General features: G+C 36.9%; 1 protein-coding gene across 3 annotated transcripts in view; it reads right to left on the bottom strand.

Annotated features, from left to right (window-relative positions):
- The window catches only part of slc38a4 (solute carrier family 38 member 4), a 161,053-nt gene that overhangs the window by 48,284 nt on the left and 89,760 nt on the right, over nucleotides 1-23,009 (bottom strand). For 2 of the 3 annotated variants that reach the window (XM_072913143.1, XM_061961287.1), the window contains 3 exons: nucleotides 6,178-6,399; nucleotides 4,007-4,103; nucleotides 1,871-1,986 (listed from right to left, as the gene is read on the bottom strand). In XM_072913143.1, the coding sequence (XP_072769244.1) occupies nucleotides 1,871-1,986; nucleotides 4,007-4,103; nucleotides 6,178-6,302 (338 nt within the window). In that variant the 5' untranslated portion in view covers nucleotides 6,303-6,399. Of the gene's footprint in view, nucleotides 1-1,870; nucleotides 1,987-4,006; nucleotides 4,104-6,177; nucleotides 6,400-22,463; nucleotides 22,692-23,009 lie in introns of those variants that run through there. The other variant, XM_061961286.2, reaches the window with a different exon arrangement.

A 23,009-nucleotide genomic window follows, 5' to 3' on the forward strand; every position in this document is an offset into this window, starting at 1 on the left:
AACAACACATGATGTAAGTGTCTATATTAGTTATATTAGCCTACTATCAAAATGACTTTAAACGTCTTATATAAGTGTTATAATGAAGACAACACATGATGTAAGGGTCTGTATTAGTTATATTAGCCTAGTATCAAAATGACTTTAAACGTCTTATAGAAGTGTTATAATGAAGGCAACACATGATGTAAGTGTCTATATTAGCTTTATTAGCCTACTATCAAAATGACTTTAAAAGTCTTATATGTGTTATAATGAAGACAACACATGATGTAAGTGTCTATATTAGCCTACTATCAAAATGACTTTAAAAGTCTTATATAAGTGTTATAATGAAGACAACACATGATGTAAGTGTCTATATTAGCTATATTAGCCTACTATCAAAATGACTTTAAAAGTCTTATATAAGTGTTATAATGAAGACAACACATGATGTAAGTGTCTATATTAGCTATATTAGCCTACTATCAAAATTAACTCCTGGAAATGACTGTCTTAGAATGGCCAAAGGTATAGTTGTGTGTGTCCAAGTTAAAGGAAACGTCTTCTTCTAATGGATTGATTACAATCTTTGGCAAGCTGGGTAACGTTTGCTGTGGTCTGGAACAACATGGCGCACAAACAACTATCAGAAATGTAGCCAATATGACATGCAAATATAAATTAAATACACAGAGGACATAAGTAAAGGAAATTAAATGAGCTCAAATATAGCTACAAACATAATGATTAGAGATGCCGATATTATCGGCCGATAAATGCTTTAAAATGTAATATCGGAAATTATCTGTATCGTTTTTTTTATTATCGGTATCGCTTTTTTAAACGTTTTATTTTTTCTAATTAAATCAACATAAAAAACACAAGATACACTTACAATTAGTGCACCAACCCAAAAAACCTCCCTCCCCCATTTAGACAAAAGGGTTGTTTCTTTCTGTTATTAATATTCTGGTTCCTACATTATATATCAATATATATCAATACAGTCTGCAAGGGATACAGTCCGTAAGCACACATGATTGTGCGTGCTGCTGGTCCACTAATAGTACTAACTTTTAACACTTAATTTTACTCATTTTCATTCATTACTAGTTTCTATGTAACTGTTTTTATATTGTTTTACTTTCTTTTGTATTCAAGAAAATGTTTTTAATTTATTTATCTTATTTTATTTTATTAAATTTAAAAAAAAAGGACATTATCTTCACCATACCTGGTTGTCCAAATTAGGCATAATAATGTGTTAATTCCACCACTGTATATATCGGTTGATATCGGTATCGGTAATTAAAGAGTTGGACAATATCGGATATCGGCAAAAAGCCATTATCGGACATCCCTAATAATGATGCAATATGTACATACAGCTAGCCTAAATAGCATGTTAGCATGCACTGACCAAATATGCCTGGTTAGCACTCCACACAAAGTCAACAACATCAACAAAGCTCACCTCCGTGCATTCACGCACAGCATAAAACGTTTGGTGGACAAAAACAAGACAAAGGAGGAGTGGCCTAAAACAGGTCTTTCCGTGGCAGCGTCGGAGAAAGTTACACATGTAAACAGACTACACCGAAATTAGTAGGACAAAACAGCGCTCGGCCAAATGCTCTCATCAGTGAAGCATGCTTAATATAAACTGTGGGCTTTCTAACAATTAGGAAGGTTTCCTACAGAAACCATATTAAAATAAAAAAATATATTTAATCTTTTTACATTTTCATACATTTTTTGGAACTAAACACTACAGCTGTGGGTCTGGGGTGGCAGAGGGGTGTGGCCAGGGGTGCATGTCGGCGCGTCAAAGGTAGCGAGGGGGGCGGTGGTGTTTTACACGCGGGCGTTGTGCGGGGACACCTACGTGAAGAGGACGATGCCGGTGTTGGCCATGGCGTAGGAGAGGCCCAGGATGCCGCTGCCCATGATGGCGTTGCTCAAGTTGAAGACGGACATGCCAAAGGAGGTGTGTCCTGGATGCTGATGGCATAGAGAAGATGGCGAATGAGAGGAATGACACTATTATTATTACACTTCTGAATGGAAACTGGAAAACCTGCCCAGTGGTCTAGTGGTTAGAGTGTCCGCCCTGAGATGGGTAGGTTGTGAGTTCGAACCCCGGCCGAGTCATACCAAAGACTATAAAAATGGGAGCCATTACCTCTCTGCTTAGCACTCAGCATCAAGGGTTGGAATTGGGGGTTAAATCACCAAAAATGATCCCCGGGCGCGGGCCTCGCTGCTGCTCACTGCTCCCCTCACCTCCCATGGGGTGAACATGGGTGATGGGTCAAATGCAGAGAATAATTTCGCCACACCTCGTGTGTGTGTGTGTGTGTGTGTGTGTGTGTGTGTGTGTGTGTGTGTGTGTGTGTGTGTGTGTCTATTATTGGTACTTTAAAAAACAACTCTGTGCATTTCAATTTATTGGATTTTCATTCCAAAAAGCAAAAAAAAAAAACATGTTCAGAAAACAAAGCACTCTTCTTATTTTGGTGTCGAAGAGCGTTGATTAAATATAAAAGTCACTTTGATTTTCATTTTATATTTCATGTGTTACAGAACAAAATCCCCCGAGTAAACACAAACGGAAAGACGAACCGGGAGAGATGTTTTTTCAGTTTTTAAGACTTTTTTTCTTCTTTTTTTTTTAAATTGAGCAATTGAACAAACAAACGGTACATATTGAAAAATATAAAGATACATTGAGACTAAGGTCGTACCAATATCAAAATGTATTTCCATACTTTTCTAAATAAAAGGGGACCACAAAACATGGCATTATTTTATTTATTTTAATAAAAAAATCATGAAACATATGTTTATTATTGTAATTTAGTCCTTAAATAAAATATAACTAAAAACTTGTCTTTTAGTAGTAAGTAAACAAACAATGACTCCTAAGTACTCTGCTTGGCACTCAGCATCAAGGGATGGAATTGGGGGTTAAATCACCAAAAATGATCCCCGGGCGTGGCCCCCGCTGTTGCTCACTGCTCCCCTTACCTTCCAGGGGGGTGACCAAGGGTGATGGGTCAAATGCAGAGAATAATTTCGCCTCACCTAGTGTGTGTGTGTGACTATCATTGGTACTTTAACTTTAATTAACTTAATATTGTGTCATTTATCATTCTATTATTTTGTCAACTTTATGAGGGACAAACTGTAAAAAATTGATTATTAATCTACTTGTTCATTTACTGTTAATATCTGCTTATTTTCTGTTTTACACTTCTGTTAAAATGTAATAATCACTTATTCTGCTCTTCTTTGATACTTTACATTAGTTTTGGATGATACCACACATTTAGGTATCGATCCGATACCAAGTAGTTACATTATCATACATTGGTTATATTCAAAGTCCTTATGTGTCCAGGGACGTATTTCCTGAGTTTTTAAAAGGGAAAAAAAGATTTTGTGACGATAAAAGATATCGACGTAGTATCGACTACATACACTCTTGTACTTGGTATCATTACAGTGGATGTCAGGTGTAGATCCACCCATGGCGTTTGTTTACATTGTGACGCCGGTGAGCTATTGTATCCTCCTACGGTGTGTAGTGAAGCATGTTTAGCTATTCCTCGTCCTCCAGTGATAAAGTTACTTGTAAGAAACATACTTTATTTGTCGCCATGGAGACAAGGATTAGTGATTTATAAGTAGCCGCTGTGCCATGTCTTAAAGCACCTCTTCTTGAGGGTGTTAAAACTTCACCTTTATCTTTACTTTTTACACCAAAATGCGTCCGTTCTCCCTTTTCCATCTACACAGTGTGTCTGCTTGTAAGTACTCAGTGTGTGTGCGCTGCCGAACATGCTCCTCTGCTCGTAAAACCAGCAATGTCATGCCCGGGAATCGGTACTTTTCAAACAGAATAGTACTGTTTTTGATTCATTAGTACCGCGATACCGTACAACCCCAGTGTGTACGTTCAAGAGGTATCGTTCAGCAGCTTCAGTATCATGCTAATCTGTATCAGACCGTTGTGGCTTACATATTCTTCGTGGTACTCTTCGTACTTCTTCTTCTTCATCATGCCGTTCCCCAGGAACTTCTGGCTCTCGCCGTCCTCGTTCTCGTCGATGAAGTGACTGCAAGTGGAGCCGCACAAAAACAATATCACATAAAACGGCCCGATAATCAATAAAAAATGATATCATTATTTTGTGGATGTTGGATAATAATTAAGATCGTATGTCGACCCAAAAGTAAAACAATAATGTAGATGAGAGCTGACTGCAGGGACATTGACATGGAGTTAATCAAACGTGCAACTTTTTCACTTCCGATACTGATATTGGATGTTTGCCGATCCCGACATCAATCCGATACGATATCAGCAGGAATCTTACATACTTGTATTATCTTTGTAGTGTTGAATTGATTAACGTGGACCCCGACTTAAACAAGTTGAAAAACTTATTGGGGTGTTACCATTTAGTGGTCAATTGTACGGAATATGTACTGTACTGTGTAATCTACTAATAAAAGTCTCAATCAATCAATCAATCAATCGAAGGTTTGATCAAGTGAAATGAGTCAAACAGAGAACAAAGGTCGGTATGAAAAACACAATATTATGCTGTAATAATTCATTAAATTGAGGGCAATGGCGCAATTATTTGAATGATGCGGACACGTTTGTTACTGGATACCTTCCCACACGCTTCTGCCTTGGAGACTTTGTGTGTGTAAGTGATACGCAACTGTTGTTTGACGCTCGTTTGTGTTGACAAAAGTGCTGTTTTATTGTGCAATGATTATTACCGATGTCTAGCGTGTGTGCTATTGTGCGCTGAGCTGTTGTGTAGCTGCTCGCTCCTACTAATCTATAGTCTAGCATGTTTACCTTTTGTAAAGGACTAACATAGCAGGATGTATGTGCTTATTGGAGGACATTTGTGTGCTAGCTGGCTGTCCTGCTTTGCACAAGTAAACACTCTGCTTGTATCGCACATGATATCACACACAAGCAAACACGCTGCAGCACTGCTTGTGTCGCACAGGATATCGCACACAAACAAACACGCGGCAGGACTGATTGTATCGCCCAAGATATCACACACAAGTAAACACGCTGCAGGGCTGATTTTATCGCACATGATATCACACAAATAATCACGCTGCAGGACTGCTTGTATCGCACATGATATCACACACAAGTAAACACGCTGCAGGACAGCTTGTATCGCACAAAATATCACACACAAGTAAACACGCTGCAGGACTGCTTCTATCGAACAGGATATCACACACAAATAAACACGCTGCAGCACTGCTTGCATCGCAGATGATATCACACACAAGTAACCACGCTGCAGGACTGCTTGTATCGAACAGGATATCACACACAAGTAAACACGCTGCAGCACTGCTTGCATCGCACATATCACACACAAGTAAATACGCTGCAGCACTGCTTGCATCGCACATGATATCACACACAAGTAACCACGCTGCAGGACTGCTTGTATCGCACAAGATATCACACACAAGTATACACGCTGCAAGACTGCTTGAATCGCACAGGATATCACACACAAGTAAACACGCTGCAGCACTGCTTGCATCGCACATGATATCACACACAAGTAAATACGCTGCAGCACTGCTTGCATCGCACATGATATCACACACAAGTAACCACGCTGCAGGACTGCTTGTATCGCACAAGATATCACACACAAGTATACACGCTGCAAGACTGCTTGAATCGCACAGGATATCACACACAAGTAAACACACTACAGGGTTCCTTGTATCGCACATTATATCACACACAAGTAAATGCTCTGCAGGACTGCTTGTATCGCACATGATATCACACACAAGTAACAGACACCCTTTGGAAACAATGAAGGTATGTAAATAAATGTTTGTGTGTAAATAAGTCATTTCACAACGTTTATATCTGTGATTGTAGTTTGCTGCGGCTAATGTATGGAGAAATGTTGTCAAATGTAGTGGGTGTGGCTTATATACCGCTGCACGGTAGTTCTTTCTTTACGTTTAGTTTAGCAATACATTGTTGTAGAGCCATGCCAGTACTTGGACTGAAATTAATTAAATGGAGGCGGACAAAAAGGTTGTTTTGTGCTCAATACTTCAAGGACACTTCATTAGGTACGCCTCCCTGCTCCTGGGCCACACAACTCTGCTGCTCACCTGTTGATGGTGGCCTTCTCCGCATCGATGGGCTCCGCGAAACGATCGTCCAAACTGTCCGTGCTGTCGTCGTCGGCCTCCGTCGACACTTTCCTCAGCTCCATCCGATCCACAACGCTCGGCATCGCAGCTGACGGCTGGCGAGAGGAGGATGCTCACTTTTGTTGTTCGGCTCCTTTAAAGTCGCGCTCCTTGAAATGTTGCCCTGATCTTTGGTGAGACCTAGTCAGGAAAGAAGAGATAATACACGTTAGTAACAGACACCTCCATAACTACATGTAATATGTACAATATACACACTGCAAGTATATATATAATGTAGTAACAGACACCTTCATAACTACATGTAATATGTACAATATACACACTGCAAGTATATATATAATGTAGTAACAGACACCTTCATAACAGTATGTAATATGTACAATATACACACTGCAAGTATATATATATAATGTAGTAACAGACACCTTCATAACAGTATGTAATATGTACAATATACACACTGCAAGTATATATATAATGTAGTAACAGACACCTTCATAACAATATGTAATATGTACAATATACACACTGCAAGTATATATATAATGTAGTAACAGACACCTTCATAACTATATGTAATATCTACATTATACACACTGCAAGTATATATATATATATAATGTAGTAACAGACACCTTCATAACAATATGTAATATGTACAATATACACACTGCAAGAATATATATAATGTAGTAACAGACACCTTCATAACAATATGTAATGTGTACAATATACACACTGCAAGTATATATATAATGTAGTAACAGACACCTTCATAACTATATGTAATATGTACAATATACACACTGCAAGTATATATATAATGTAGTAACAGATACCTTCATAACAATATGTAATATGTACAATATACAAACTGCAAATATATATATATAATGTAGTAACAAACACCTTCATAACAACATGTAATATGTACAATATACACACAGCAAATATATATATAATGTAGTAACAAACACCTTCATAACAATATGTAATATGTACAATATACACACAGCAAGTATATATATAATGTAGTAACAGACACCTTCATAATAATATGTAACATGTACAATATACAAACTGCAAATATATATATATATATATATATATATATATATATAATGTAGTAACAAACACCTTCATAACAATATGTAATATGTACAATGTACAGACTGAAAGTATATATATAATGTAGTAACAGACACCTTCATAACAATATGTAATATGTACAATATACAAACTGCAAATATATATATAATGTAGTAACAGACACCTTCATAACAATATGTAACATGTACAATATACACACTGCAAGAATATATATCATGTAGTAACAGACACCTTCATAACAATATGTAATATGTACAATATACAAACTGCAAATATATATATAATGTAGTAACAGACACCTTCATAACAATATGCAATATGTACAATATACACACAGCAAGTATATGTATGTATAATGTAGCAACAGACATCTTCAAAACAATATGTAATATCTACAATATACACACGGCAAGTATATATACAATGCAGTAACAGACACCTTCATAACTATGTAATATGTACAATATAGACACTGCAAGTATATATATAATGTAGTAACAGACACCTTCATAACAATATGTAATATGTACAATACACACACTGCAAGTATATATATAATGTAGTAACAGACACCTTCATAACTATATGTAATATCTACATTATACACACTGCAAGTATATATATATATATAATGTAGTAACAGACACCTTCATAACAATATGTAATATGTACAATATACACACTGCAAGAATATATATAATGTAGTAACAGACACCTTCATAACAATATGTAATGTGTACAATATACACACTGCAAGTATATATATAATGTAGTAACAGACACCTTCATAACTATATGTAATATGTACAATATACACACTGCAAGTATATATATAATGTAGTAACATATACCTTCATAACAATATGTAATATGTACAATATACAAACTGCAAATATATATATATATAATTTAGTAACAAACACCTTCATAACAACATGTAATATGTACAATATACACACAGCAAATATATATATAATGTAGTAACAAACACCTTCATAACAATATGTAATATGTACAATATACACACAGCAAGTATATATATAATGTAGCAACAGACACCTTCATAATAATATGTAACATGTACAATATACAAACTGCAAATATATATATATATATATATATATATATATAATGTAGTAACAAACACCTTCATAACAATATGTAATATGTACAATGTACAGACTGAAAGTATATATATATAATGTAGTAACAGACACCTTCATAACAATATGTAATATGTACAATATACAAACTGCAAATATATATATCATGTAGTAACAGACACCTTCATAACAATATGTAATATGTACAATATACAAACTGCAAATATATATATAATGTAGTAACAGACACCTTCATAACAATATGTAATATGTACAATATTCACACTGCAAGTATTTGTATATATAATGTAGTAACAGACACCTTCATAACAGTATGTAATATGTACAATATACACACTGCAAGTATATATATCATGTAGTAACAGACACCTTCATAACAATATGTAATATGTACAATATACACACTGCAAGTATATATATCATGTAGTAACAGACACCTTCATAACAGTATGTAATATGTACAATATACACACTGCAAGTATATATATCATGTAGTAACAGACACCTTCATAACAATATGTAATATGTACAATATACACAATGCAAGTATATACATCATGTAGTAACAGACACCTTCAAAACAATATGTAATATGTACAATATTTACACTACTTTGATCATTTAATCATTCACTGATTTTTTTTAAGCATTTATTTTCGTTTCCATAGCAACGCACTTCTGACCTCTGGCAACAAATGTGTGTTCCTACTTCTGGAAACAAACGCGAGTGTGTTTTCTAATCACGGCAGACTTGGTAACAGACGACGAAGACGACTACTTTTGGACAAATGAGGATTCACAAGCTTATCTTTTTGAAGCTGAATAAACTGAGGATCAACTATTGCTTATAGAAGCCAGCGCCAAGGAAGCTGAGAGAGTGAGATGAAATGTGTTACCACGCTAGAAAAATAGTTCCTCAGTGTTCACTCTTACAATAATAACTACAGGTTGTTATTATACAGGTTACAGAACGTAAATGAAGTATTGTTGACGCTTTTTGAACGCATTTTTAAAGTGATTTAGAGGTAGAATTGAACGAGACAATTTTTACGTGTTAAAAAGCGGGGGTGAAAAAACCTTTTGTCGTCTTGTCTCTCATAACAATAGTGAACGATAGGCAACATTCCAAAGAAAAAAAAGTGCAGTTCCCCTTTAAATAAAGCATGTGGTCTTTCAGGCGTGATCGAGAGCATATTTCCTGGAGCTATTTGTTTTGTTTCCACACGGAGGAGACGCTACTTGTACTGCCGCGTTAAAAACCAGCCCGTCTTTAGGTTCTGTGTATGGCACCGGTCAGTTTTGTGGACAAAATGCCAAATAGTGGTTTCTTTTTTTGGTCCCCGGGTTTTAAAACATGATACAGGTCTAAGAGTGCCGGGCCCCCCCGGGTTTAAGTCAACAAACCCTGAAGTAGGTCAAGGATGCAGTGAGTTCCTCGGCCATGAAAAAGCCTCCTTGTTCGCTCACTTTTTCCATGTTGCGGCCTCACATCATGATGTTATGTAACATCTGCATCCATGGAAGTGCAGCTGCCGCGTCACGTCCTCACAAAGAACTCTCAGACGGCTCCGGCCTTGACGGCGTCGTCGAATGTTCGCCGTCGTTAACCTCATAACGAAGCGGTTTGAGGCTAAAAAGGAGCGCAGTACTTGGCTTCGCCAGCAGAGGCACCGCTAATTATACAAACCCCGTTTCCATATGAATTGGGAAATTGTGTTGGATGTAAATATAAACGGAATACAATGATTTGCAAATCCTTTTCAACCCATATTCAGTTGAATGCACTACAAAGACAAGATATTTGATGTTCAAACTCATAAACTTTATTTTTTTTGTGCAAATAATAATAAACTTAGAATTTCATGGCTGCAACACATGCCAAAGTAGTTGGGAAAGGGCATGTTCACCACTGTGTTACATGGCCTTTCCTTTTAACAACACTCAGTAAACATTTGGGAACTGAGAAGACACATTTTTTAAGCTTCTCAGGTGGAATTCTTTCCCATTCTTGCTTGATGTACAGCGTAAGTTGTTCAACAGTCCGGGGGTCTCCATTGTGCTATTTTAGGATTCATAATGCGCCACACATTTTCAATGGGAGACAGGTCTGGACTACAGGAAGGCCAGTCTAGTACCCGCACTCTTTTATTATGAAGCCACGTTGATGTAACACGTGGCTTGGCATTGTCTTGCTGAAATAAGCAGGGGCGTCCATGGCAACGTTGCTTGGATGGCAACATATGTTGCTCCAAAACCTGTATGTACCTTTCAGCATTAATGGTGCCTTCACAGATGTATAAGTTACCCATGTCTTGGGCACTATTACACCCCCATACCATCACACATGCTGGCTTTTACACTTTGCGCCTATAACCATCTGGATGGTTCTTTTCCTCTTTGGTCCAGAGGACACGGCGTGACAGTGGGTTTCTGAAGTGTTCTTCAGCCCATGTGGTGATATCCTTTACACACCGATGTCGCCTGTTGATGCAGTACAGCCTGAGGGATCAAAGGTCACGGGCTTAGCTGCTTACGTGCAGTGATTTCTCCAGATTCTCTGAACCCTTTGATTATATTACGGACCGTAGATGGTGGAATCCATAAATTCCTTGCAATAGCTGGTTGAGAAAGGTTTTTCTTAAACTGTTCAACAATTTACTCACGCATTTGTTGACAAAGTGGTGGTATATACACAGATATATTATATTATGTCCACAACATATATACAATATATACAATAATATATATACATATATATTATATTATGTCTATAACATATATACAATATATACAACACATGTACAATATTACAGTATATACAGTATATGTGACAGCAGCAGCATAAAATACCAGTATTAGTATAGTACCGCGATACTGATTAATCATATTCGGTACTATACCACCTCTAAAAAGTATCAGTACGCCACCCATCCGCCGGTCGTCGTCGTCATGTTGTGTCATTGCTGGTTTTACGAGCAGAGGAGCATGTTCGGCAGCGCACACACACTGAGTACTTACAAGCAGACACAGTGTGTAGACAGAATAGAAAGAATGGAAGCATTTTGGCTAAAAAAGTAAAGATAAAGGTGAAGTTATAACACTGAAACCATAGGGAGAGGTGCTTTAAGACATGGCTAGTTTTAGCTACTTCTAAATCACTAATCCTTGTCTCCATGGCGACGAATAAAGTAAGTTTCTTACAAGTATCATTATCACTGCAGGACGAGGAATAGCTAAACATGCTTCACTACACACCGTAGGAGGATACAATAGCTCACCGGCGTCACAATGTAAACAAACGCCATGGGTGGATCTACACCTGACATCCACTGTAATGATACCAAGTACAAGAGCGTATCTAGTCGATACTACTATGATTACATCTTTAGTTGTTTTTTTTTAAATGTTTTATTATGTTTATAAACTCAGAAAATACGTCCCTGGACACATGAGGACTTTGAATATGACCAATGTATGATCATGTAACTACTTGGTATCGGTATCATTTTCTACCACTTGTCCTTAATAATGTGTACAAAATAATAGGTGTATAAATGACACAATATGTTACTGCATAGACTAATTAGGAGTCTTTGTTTGTTTACTTACTACTAAAAGACAAGTTGTCTAGTATGTTCACTATTTTATTTAAGGACTAAATTGCAATAATAAACATACCGTATTTTTCGGACTATAAGTCGCATTTTTTTCCCATAGTTTGGCCGGGGGTGCTACTTATATTTAGGAGCGACTTATGTGTGAAATTATTAACACATTACCGTTAAAAAATCAAATAATATTATTGATGTCATTCACGTAAGAGACTAGACGTATAAGATTTCATGGGATTTAGCGATTAGGAGTGACAGATTGTTTGGTAAACGTATAGCATGTTCTATATGTTATAGTTATTTGAATGACTCTTACCATAATATGTTATGTTAACATACCAGTTGGTTATTTATGCCTCATATAACGTACACTTATTCAGCCTGTTGTTCACTATTCTTTATTTATTTTAAATTGCCTTTCAAATGTCTATTCTTGGTGTTGGCTTTTATCAAATACATTTTCCCAAAAAATGCGACTTATACTCCAGTGTAGGGATGTCCCGATCCGATATTTGGATCGGATCGGCTGCCGATATTTGCCAAAAAATGCGTATCGGCAAGGCATGGGAAAATGACGATCCAGATCCAGTTTAAAAAAAAACTCCGGTCCGTGTTTTCCAACGCACAGATTTAAATAATACATTCCACTTTTCTGCTGCTCCCTTATTTCCGTTCCGCATTTTCCAGCACACCTTCAACACATCCACAGGTCTGTGGATTCTCACGCAGTTGCTTTTAGCTGCTGGCATTACACGACAGGCTCTTCTCACTCTTTCCTGTGTCTCCCTCTTACAGACAGCAAGTGCACCTTCTTACACACGTCACATACTGTCACGTCATACGTCACATACTGTCACGTCATACGTCACATACGTATACTGTACGTCCTCCCCGAGCAGAGAGGTAGCAGCATGGCTAATGTTAGCTGTGATGCTAGCGCAGCTCCCTCTAAGGTGCGCGCCTGTGCAATTGCGCACTGTTTAAGCGTCCTCTGCGCAAAGCAAATCTATGCCACGCACAAAATCAAATGAAAAAATAAGCGCATAACAATTTTCGACACACGGACACGACAGAGAAAACAGTTTTCGTCATCATTGTTCAAATATTGTGACGTCTGTCGAGACGCTTATCTCCATTCGGTGCCACACGTCCACACCATCAAAATGCCGAGGCAAAAATGTCCACATCAACACTGTATGAAAAAATTAGTGATTTTTTTAGTTGTGATTTCCTTCTCTGCATGAAAGTTTAAAAGTAGCATATATTAATGCAGTATGAAGAAGAATGTTTTAATGTAGACATGCAAGCCTTGAAAGAACATTTTGAAAATCAAGACTACATTTCCTGCAAATGGGTGCATTTTTACCCTATATTTTAACTTTAGATTTATTCTCATATCAAACTCTTTTGGCTGTCTTTTTGACACTTACATCCGGCGCCCCCCTCCACACCCTGGATTATAAATAATGTAAATAATTCAATGTGATTATCTTGTGTGATGACTGTATTATGATGATAGTATATATCTGACAGTATATATCTGTATCATGAATCAATTTAAGTGGACCCCGACTTAAACAAGTTGAAAAACTTATTGGGGTGTTACCATTTAGTGGTCAATTGTACGGAATATGTACTTCACTGTGCAACCTACTAATAAAAGTCTCAATCAATCAATCAAAACACATAAAATCATCATACTGCTGTGATTATATGCATCAAGTGTTCATTCAAGGCTAAGGCAAAATATCGAGATATATATTGTGTATCGCAATATGGCCTTAAGGTATCGCAATATTAAAAAAAGGCCATATCGCCCAGCCCTAGTTCAATGATGCCATTTCTGTTTGTCATGTATAATTTTGTCTATTTTGTGTTTATCATTGAATAAACAGGTCCGTTTCTTGTTACCAACCATTGTGTATTATTCAAACTCCCCTAATTCAGCTGGCTAGTTGTTATCAAGAGTACTAAAACCCTTTTCAACATGATTCTGACAACTAAGTAGGCTAAATAACTTTAAACTTTAATACATGCTCGGATAGGCCAGTATCGGTCAGTATCGGTCAGTATCGGTATCGGTCAGTATCGGTACCGGATCTGAAATGCAAAAACAATATCGGTATCGGATCGGAAGTGCAAAAACCTGGATCGGGACATCCCTACTCCAGTGCGACTTATATATATGTTTTTTTCCTTCTTTATTACGCATTTTCGGCCGGTGCGACTTATACTCCGGTGCGACTTATACTCCGAAAAATGTTTAATGTACTCTAAGATTTTTTTTGTTAAAATAAAGACAATACTGCCATTTTTTTGTGGTCCTTTTATTTAGAAAAGTATCAAAAAGTACCGAACAGTATCAAAATAATATTACCAAAATATTGGTATGGGCACAACACTACTGTACAGATACTGTAATATGATTGTTCATATGTTTCACTGACTACAGATTGGTGTCCTAACTCAAACACGTTTGGTAAGGCAATTCATCTCCCGGACTCTCCCTTGTAAAAAGACATGATTGTGTACAGTAAAGACAACATGTTCAATTTGACAACAACCCATTTGCTCCGTGACCTCAAAGGTCAAAGCGCCGGATACTCGTTTGGCGACTAAGTTGAAAGACACACAGGCCGTGTTTACAGCCAATAGGGCGCCGGGCATTGACGTCACCATCGACCCTCACTCCCGACACCGTTTGACCCGCACGTCTCGGCGAGCGTTACGCTTTTGTTTCCAGAGACGCCAAATCTCCTTTTTGACACCAGTTTGTTGACTTTTCCTGCAAGAGGCTGAACCTGTCTAACTGGGTTACCTTTGCATCTAATCTTTCCATCTGGCAACCACAATGTTATACACACTCTTTTGACAGGGGGGGGCAATGTGCAGACTTTTTTATGCACTTCTTCTCTGCTGGCAACCACAAACACTGGAGGACGGCCGCTAAACCTGCTGACTAAGCATCCCTCGTTGTGGCTTTTTTCAGGGCCGATACCGATACCGATTATTAGTGGTCAACAATGTTCCCTCTAATTGTTCATGTGTGTGAGCAAAGGCAAAAAGTCCCTGAGCATTCAGTGGAGCCATCAGACGTGCACACTGTGGCTACACCAGCAGCACACCTGTCCCTAACCTGACTAAATAACAAGTTCAATCTCCATCCATCCATCCATTTTCTACCGCTTGTCCCTTTCGGGGTCGCTAGAGCCTATCTCAGCTGCATTCGGGCAGAAGGCGGGGTACACCCTGGGCAAGTCCCCACCTCATCGCAGGGCCAACACAAATAGACAGACAACATTCTCTTATTATTAGAATCAAATGACAGCAGTCATTTCCATTTCTAATATAAGTGTTTAGGCCCACTTACAATGACAATAACAACAAATATTGTTTTTCATGAACTGTGTACTTGTATTGTTTGTCTAGGTGGAGGTCCTGCTTTGGAAATAACGTGTACCCCTTTCAGACATTGCATTTAGTTCCCATTAAAACATTCACATGTTGCACAATGAGATGTAAGCAGGGGATCATGTGTACATTCCTGCAACTACCTGTTTGTAAAAAATATATTCTTATTAGTATTTATTTAATATACTAACAGCATTTCATGATTAATATTTATAAATGAAGATTCCTAATAAATGACACTAGAATAAGCACACATTTGATTGGTAAATCATAGTGTAACGACCTGGAATGACACTTTATGTGTGGTGTTGGAGTTGTCCGACTTTTTGTGTGGCTGTAAACGCATCACTGGCTAAGTGCCATATGTGCATGTGTTGGCGCAAATGAGAAAGAGCGAGCGGCTGCTGTTGATAGAACAAAGTTGCTTTTGGTCTGGTTTGTACTGCAGAAAATGACCACTTTTGCTAGGTATAATTTACTAATGTTTTGGTGATGTGTTTATGGCCGACAAAGAGTTTTGCTCAGTAAAGTGATGGATGGAATTCATGTCCTCAAAGCTACTCGACAGTCGTTACAATATTTGAACAATGATGACGAAAACTGTTTTCTCTGTCGTGTCCGCGTGTCGAAAATTGTTATGCGCTTATTTTTTTTATTTGATTTTGTGCGTGGCATAGATTAGCCGTGCGCAGAGGACGCTTGAGCAGTGCGCAATTGCACAGGCGCACACCTTAGAGGGAACGTTGGTGGTCAAGGAGGCGATATTCATTTGCAGTAAAAGTTACTTAAACATGAATATTATACGTCTGTAAATATCTGGACAAGACTTTATACGTCAAAATGTCAAATAATAGCTCTGATTAACAACATTTTATTGTCAACATTTGTCAACAAGGTCGGCTAATCGTCGCATGAAAACACACCTACAGACATCTCACATGGGACAGTTTGGTAAGTAAGAATTATTTTAGTTATATTGTAAAACTTACAAACGTTGCTTGGAGCGATGAATGAAGAATCCATACGAGTAGAAACGCTATGGATCACTAGAAGATGGAACAGCACTTCTACTTCCGGTTTAAAGCTTTAAACAGCGGGAAACTCGTCCAAAAGATGGCACCGTAGCACAAACAATAACACAACTTTTCAGCGTCTCTGCTTGTTTGTTTGCTTGTTTGTTTTTAACTATTTGCAATATAAAAAAAATCCATAAATTAGCCGCACCGTTTTATAAGCCGCAAGATTCAAATGGTAGGAAAAAAGTAGCAGTTTATGGTCCGGAATTTACGCTATTTTATCTTTTAAAAAAAGTCAAAAAATGGCTCTGATTAACAACATTTTATTGTCAACATTTGTCAACATTGTCGGCTAATTGTTGTACAAATATGCATGAAAACACTCCTACAGACATCACACATGGGACAGTTTGGTAAGTAAGAATTGTTTTGGTTATATTGTAAAACTCACAAACGTTGCTTGGAGCGATGAATGAAGAATCCATACGAGTAGAAACGCTATGGATCACTAAAAGATGGAACAGCACTTCTACTTCCGGTTTAAAGCTTTGAACAGCAGGAAACTCGTCCAAAAGATGGCACCGTAGCACAAACAATGACACACCTTTTCAGCGTCTCTGCTTGTTTGTTTGGTTTTTTTTTTTAACCATTTGCAATACAAAAAAATCCATAAATTAGCCGCACTGTTTTATAAGCCGCACGAGTCAAATGGTAGGAAAAAAGTAGCAGTTTATAGTCCGGAATTTACGCTATTTTATCTAAAAAAATGTCAAACGATGGCTCTGATTAACATTTTATTGTCAACATTTTCGGCTAATCGTCGCAGCCTTAGTACAAATATGCATGAAAACACTCCTACAGACATCACACATGGGACAGTTTGGTAAGTAAGAATTATTTTAGTTATATTGTAACACTTACAAACGTTGCTTGGAGCGATGAATGAAGAATCCATACGAGTAGAAACGCTATGGATCACTAGAAGATGGAACAGCACTTCTACTTCCGGTTTAAAGCTTCAAACAGCAGGAAACTCGTCCAAAAGATGGCACCGTAGCACAAACAATAACACACCTTTTCAGCGTCTCTGCTTGTTTTTGTTTTTTAACTATTTGCAATATACAAAAATCCATAAATTAGCCGCACCGTTTTATAAGCCGCACGAGTCAAATGGTAGGAAAAAAGTAGCACTTTATAGTCCGGAATTTACGCTATTTTATTTTATCTAAAAAAAATGCTGAAAACAGATGATAGGATATACGTCAAAATGTCAAACGATGGCTCTGATTAACAGTTTGGTAAGTAAGAATTGTTTTAGTTATATTGTAAAACTTACAAACGTTGCTTGGAGCGATGAATGAAGAATCCATACGAGTAGTAACGCTATGAATCACTAGAAGATGGAACAGCACTTCTACTTCCGGTTTAAAGCTTTAAACAGCGGGAAACTCGTCCAAAAGATGGCACCGTAGCACAAACAATAACACAACTTTTCAGCGTCTCTGCTTGTTTGTTTGCTTGTTTGTTTTTAACTATTTGCAATATAAAAAAAATCCATAAATTAGCCGCACCGTTTTATAAGCCGCAAGATTCAAATGGTAGGAAAAAAGTAGCAGTTTATGGTCCGGAATTTACGCTATTTTATCTTTTAAAAAAAGTCAAAAAATGGCTCTGATTAACAACATTTTATTGTCAACATTTGTCAACATTGTCGGCTAATTGTTGTACAAATATGCATGAAAACACTCCTACAGACATCACACATGGGACAGTTTGGTAAGTAAGAATTGTTTTGGTTATATTGTAAAACTCACAAACGTTGCTTGGAGCGATGAATGAAGAATCCATACGAGTAGAAACGCTATGGATCACTAAAAGATGGAACAGCACTTCTACTTCCGGTTTAAAGCTTTGAACAGCAGGAAACTCGTCCAAAAGATGGCACCGTAGCACAAACAATGACACACCTTTTCAGCGTCTCTGCTTGTTTGTTTGGTTTTTTTTTTTAACCATTTGCAATACAAAAAAATCCATAAATTAGCCGCACTGTTTTATAAGCCGCACGAGTCAAATGGTAGGAAAAAAGTAGCAGTTTATAGTCCGGAATTTACGCTATTTTATCTAAAAAAATGTCAAACGATGGCTCTGATTAACATTTTATTGTCAACATTTTCGGCTAATCGTCGCAGCCTTAGTACAAATATGCATGAAAACACTCCTACAGACATCACACATGGGACAGTTTGGTAAGTAAGAATTATTTTAGTTATATTGTAACACTTACAAACGTTGCTTGGAGCGATGAATGAAGAATCCATACGAGTAGAAACGCTATGGATCACTAGAAGATGGAACAGCACTTCTACTTCCGGTTTAAAGCTTCAAACAGCAGGAAACTCGTCCAAAAGATGGCACCGTAGCACAAACAATAACACACCTTTTCAGCGTCTCTGCTTGTTTTTGTTTTTTAACTATTTGCAATATACAAAAATCCATAAATTAGCCGCACCGTTTTATAAGCCGCACGAGTCAAATGGTAGGAAAAAAGTAGCACTTTATAGTCCGGAATTTACGCTATTTTATTTTATCTAAAAAAAATGCTGAAAACAGATGATAGGATATACGTCAAAATGTCAAACGATGGCTCTGATTAACAGTTTGGTAAGTAAGAATTGTTTTAGTTATATTGTAAAACTTACAAACGTTGCTTGGAGCGATGAATGAAGAATCCATACGAGTAGTAACGCTATGAATCACTAGAAGATGGAACAGCGCTTCTACTTCCGGTTTAAAGCTTTAAACAGCAGGAAACTCGTCCAAAAGATGGCACCGTAGCACAAACAATAACACACCTTTTCAGCGTCTCTGCTTGTTTGTTTGTTTGTTTGTTTTTAACTATTTGCAATATGAAAAAATCCATAAATTAGCCGCATCGTTTTATAAGCCGCACGATTCAAATGGTAGGAAAAAAGTACCAGTTTATAGTCCGGAATAGGGTTGTACGGTATACCGGTACTGGTGTAGTATCGCGGTACTAATGAATGAAAAACGGTACTATAATCTGTTTGAAAAGTACCGGTTCCCGGGCATGACGGCGCGTCGTCACGTCATGACATTGCTGGTTTTACAAGCAGAGGAGCATGTTCGGCAGCGCACACACACAGAGTACTTACAAGCAGACACGGCGTGTAGACAGAAAAGGGAGAATGGACGCATTTTGGCTTTAAAACTAACAGCTAACATCCATCCGCAGTCTGCAGTGTTTTAGCTACTTCTAAATCACTAATCCTCGCCTGCATGACGACAAATAAAGTACGTTTCTTACAAGTATCATTATCACTGGAGGACGAGGAACTGCTAAACATGCTTCACTACACACCGTAGGAGGATACAATAACTCACCAGCATCACAATGTAAACAAATGCCATGGGTGGATATACACCTGACATCCACTGTAATGATACCAAGTACAAGAGCGTATCTAGTTGATACTACTATGATTACGTCATAAAATCTGTTTTTCCTTTTTAAAAAAAAATCATATTATGTTTATAAACTCAGTAAATACGTCCCTGGACACATGAGGACTTTGAATATGACCAATGTATGATCCTGTAACTACTTGGTATCAGATAGATACTTAAATGTGTGGTATCATCCAAAACTAATGTAAAGTATCAAAGAAGAGAAGAATAAGTGATTATTACATTTTAACAGAAGTGTAGATAGAACATGTTGAAACAGGAAATAAGCAGATATTAACAGTAAATGAACAAGTAGATTAATAATAAATTTTTACAGTTTGTCCTTCATAATGTGTACAAAATAATAGGTGTATAAATGACACAATATGTTACTGCATAGACTAATTAGGAGTCTTTGTTTGTTTACTTACTACTAAAAGACAAGTTGTCTAGTATGTTCACTATTGTATTTAAGGACTAAAATACAATAATAAACATATGTTTCATGTACCCTAAGATTTGTTGTTAAAATAAAGCAAATAATGACATTTTTTGTGGTCACCTTTATTTAGAAAAGTATACCTAAATGTGTGGTATCATCCAAAACTAATGTAAAGTATCAAAGAAGAGAAGAATAAGTGATTATTACATTTTAACAGAAGTGTAGATAGAACATGTTAAAACAGAAAGTAAGCAGATATTAACAGTAAATGAACAAGTAGATTAATAATATATTTTTACAGTTTGTCCTTCATAATGTGTACAAAATAATAGGTGTATAAATGACACAATATGTTACTGCATAGACTAATTAGGAGCCTTTGTTTGTTTACTTACTACTAAAAGATAAGTTCACTATTTTATTTAAGGACTAAAATACAATAATAAACATATGTTTCATGTACACTAAGATTTTTTGTTCAAATAAAGCCAATAATGCCATTTTTTGTGGTCCCCTTTATTTAGAAAAGTACTGAAAAGTATACCTAAATGTGTGGTATCATCCAAAACTAATGTAAAGTATCAAAGAAGAGAAGAATAAGTGATTATTACATTTGAACAGAAGTGTAGATAGAACATGTCAAAACAGAAAGTAAGCAGATATTAACAGTAAATGAACAAGTAGATTAATAATACATTTTTACAGTTTGTCCTTCATAATGTGTACAAAATAATAGGTGTATAAATGACACAATATGTTACTGCATAGACTAATTAGGAGTCTTTGTTTGTTTACTTATTACTGAAAGACAAGTTCACTATTTTATTTAAGGACTAAATTACAATAACAAACATATGTTTCATGTACACTAATATTTTTTGTTCAAATAAAGCCAATAATGCCATTTATTTGTGGTCCCCTTTATTTAGAAAAGTACTGAAAAGTATACCTAAATGTGTGGTATCATCCCAAACTAATGTAAAGTATCAAACGAGAAGAATAAGTGATTATTACATTTTAACAGAAGTGTAGATAGAACATGTTAAAACAGAAAGTAAGCAGATATTAACAGTAAATGAACAAGTAGATTAATAATACATTTTTACAGTTTGTCCTTCATAATGTGTACAAAATAATAGGTGTATAAATGACACAATATGTTACTGCATAGACTAATTAGGAGCCTTTGTTTGTTTACTTATTACTGAAAGACAAGTTCACTATTTTATTTAAGGACTAAATTAAAATAATAATAAATAATAAACATATGTTTCATGTACCCTAAGATTTGTTGTTAAAATAAAGCCAATAATGCAATTTTTTGTGGTCCCCTTTATTTAGAAAAGTACCGAAAAGTATCGAAATACATTTTGGTACCGGTACTAAAATATTGGTATCGGGACAACACTAGTCCGGAATTTATGCAATTTTTTTAATCTAAAGACGATACGATATACGTCCAAATGTCAAATAATGGCTCTGATTAACCAATAATGTCTCCATCTCTGCTGCAAACTGCTGAAAGAGTCCAAAAAAAGCGTGACGCTGTGATAATCATAACGTTTCTACTCCGGTTCTCAGCTGTCGTGTTTCTGTTAAACGTGGCGATGCGTTTTACGACATAAAAGCCCTGAAAAATAACTGTTCCAATCACATGTCCTCACTAGGTCGGAAAACCCACACACACACACACACACACACACACACACACACACACACACACACACACACACACACACACACACACACACACACACACACACACACACACACACACACACACACACAAACACACACACACACACACACACACACACACACACACACACACACGCTCATTCCTGAGCGCCGAGTCATTTGATGCGTTACCGAAACGAAGCGATTCAGAGCCTAATTCCGCCCAAACAAAATCTCGCATCAGCCAAGAAGCTGAGTGCGCGTTTTTGTGCCGGACTGCAGGGAAAAAGTGCAGATAGTGGACTTTCTCAAACGTTACACTATCGCTTTTAAAAAAATAAAAATTAATAACATTTTCAAATTAAAACAAAGGGGAATTACTCACTCGCTGGAAAGATCCGCAGAAAAACCAAATGAAAAGAAGCTCTTGATATGGAAGAAGTGAACGCTTGAGGAGTCGAGGCTATTTTGTAACTCAGGTGAGAAAGGAGGCTTTTAAAAGGGGGAGGGAGGACCTGTGTCAGCCAATCAGGACAGGGCTCTCACACACACACACACACACACACACACACACACACACACACACACACACACACATGCACACACAGCTGCCTCCACGGGAAAGACACCACGTCCAAAAAGTGTGAGCATTGTCGTGTCTACTTGTTAAATACGCCTCCATCAGGTGGTCACATGACACGCCACATGACCAGCACGCGTTTAAAAGCAAGTGATGGTCACTGCGCGCACACACACACTCTTGTATTTCTTACCTTCTTGAGACCTCCGAAAAAATGCCTACCTCTTTAGGACCACCCTTTCTAGGTATATAAAGATTTGTATTAACAACATTAATAATATAAACATACTATGCAAATATAAAAAAGGTAAGCTTTTAGTTAATGTTTTTAATACAACTTTTTGTTTGTAA

Source organism: Nerophis lumbriciformis, linkage group LG05, assembly GCF_033978685.3.
Source record: "Nerophis lumbriciformis linkage group LG05, RoL_Nlum_v2.1, whole genome shotgun sequence".
NCBI classification, from domain to species: Eukaryota; Metazoa; Chordata; class Actinopteri; order Syngnathiformes; family Syngnathidae; genus Nerophis; species Nerophis lumbriciformis.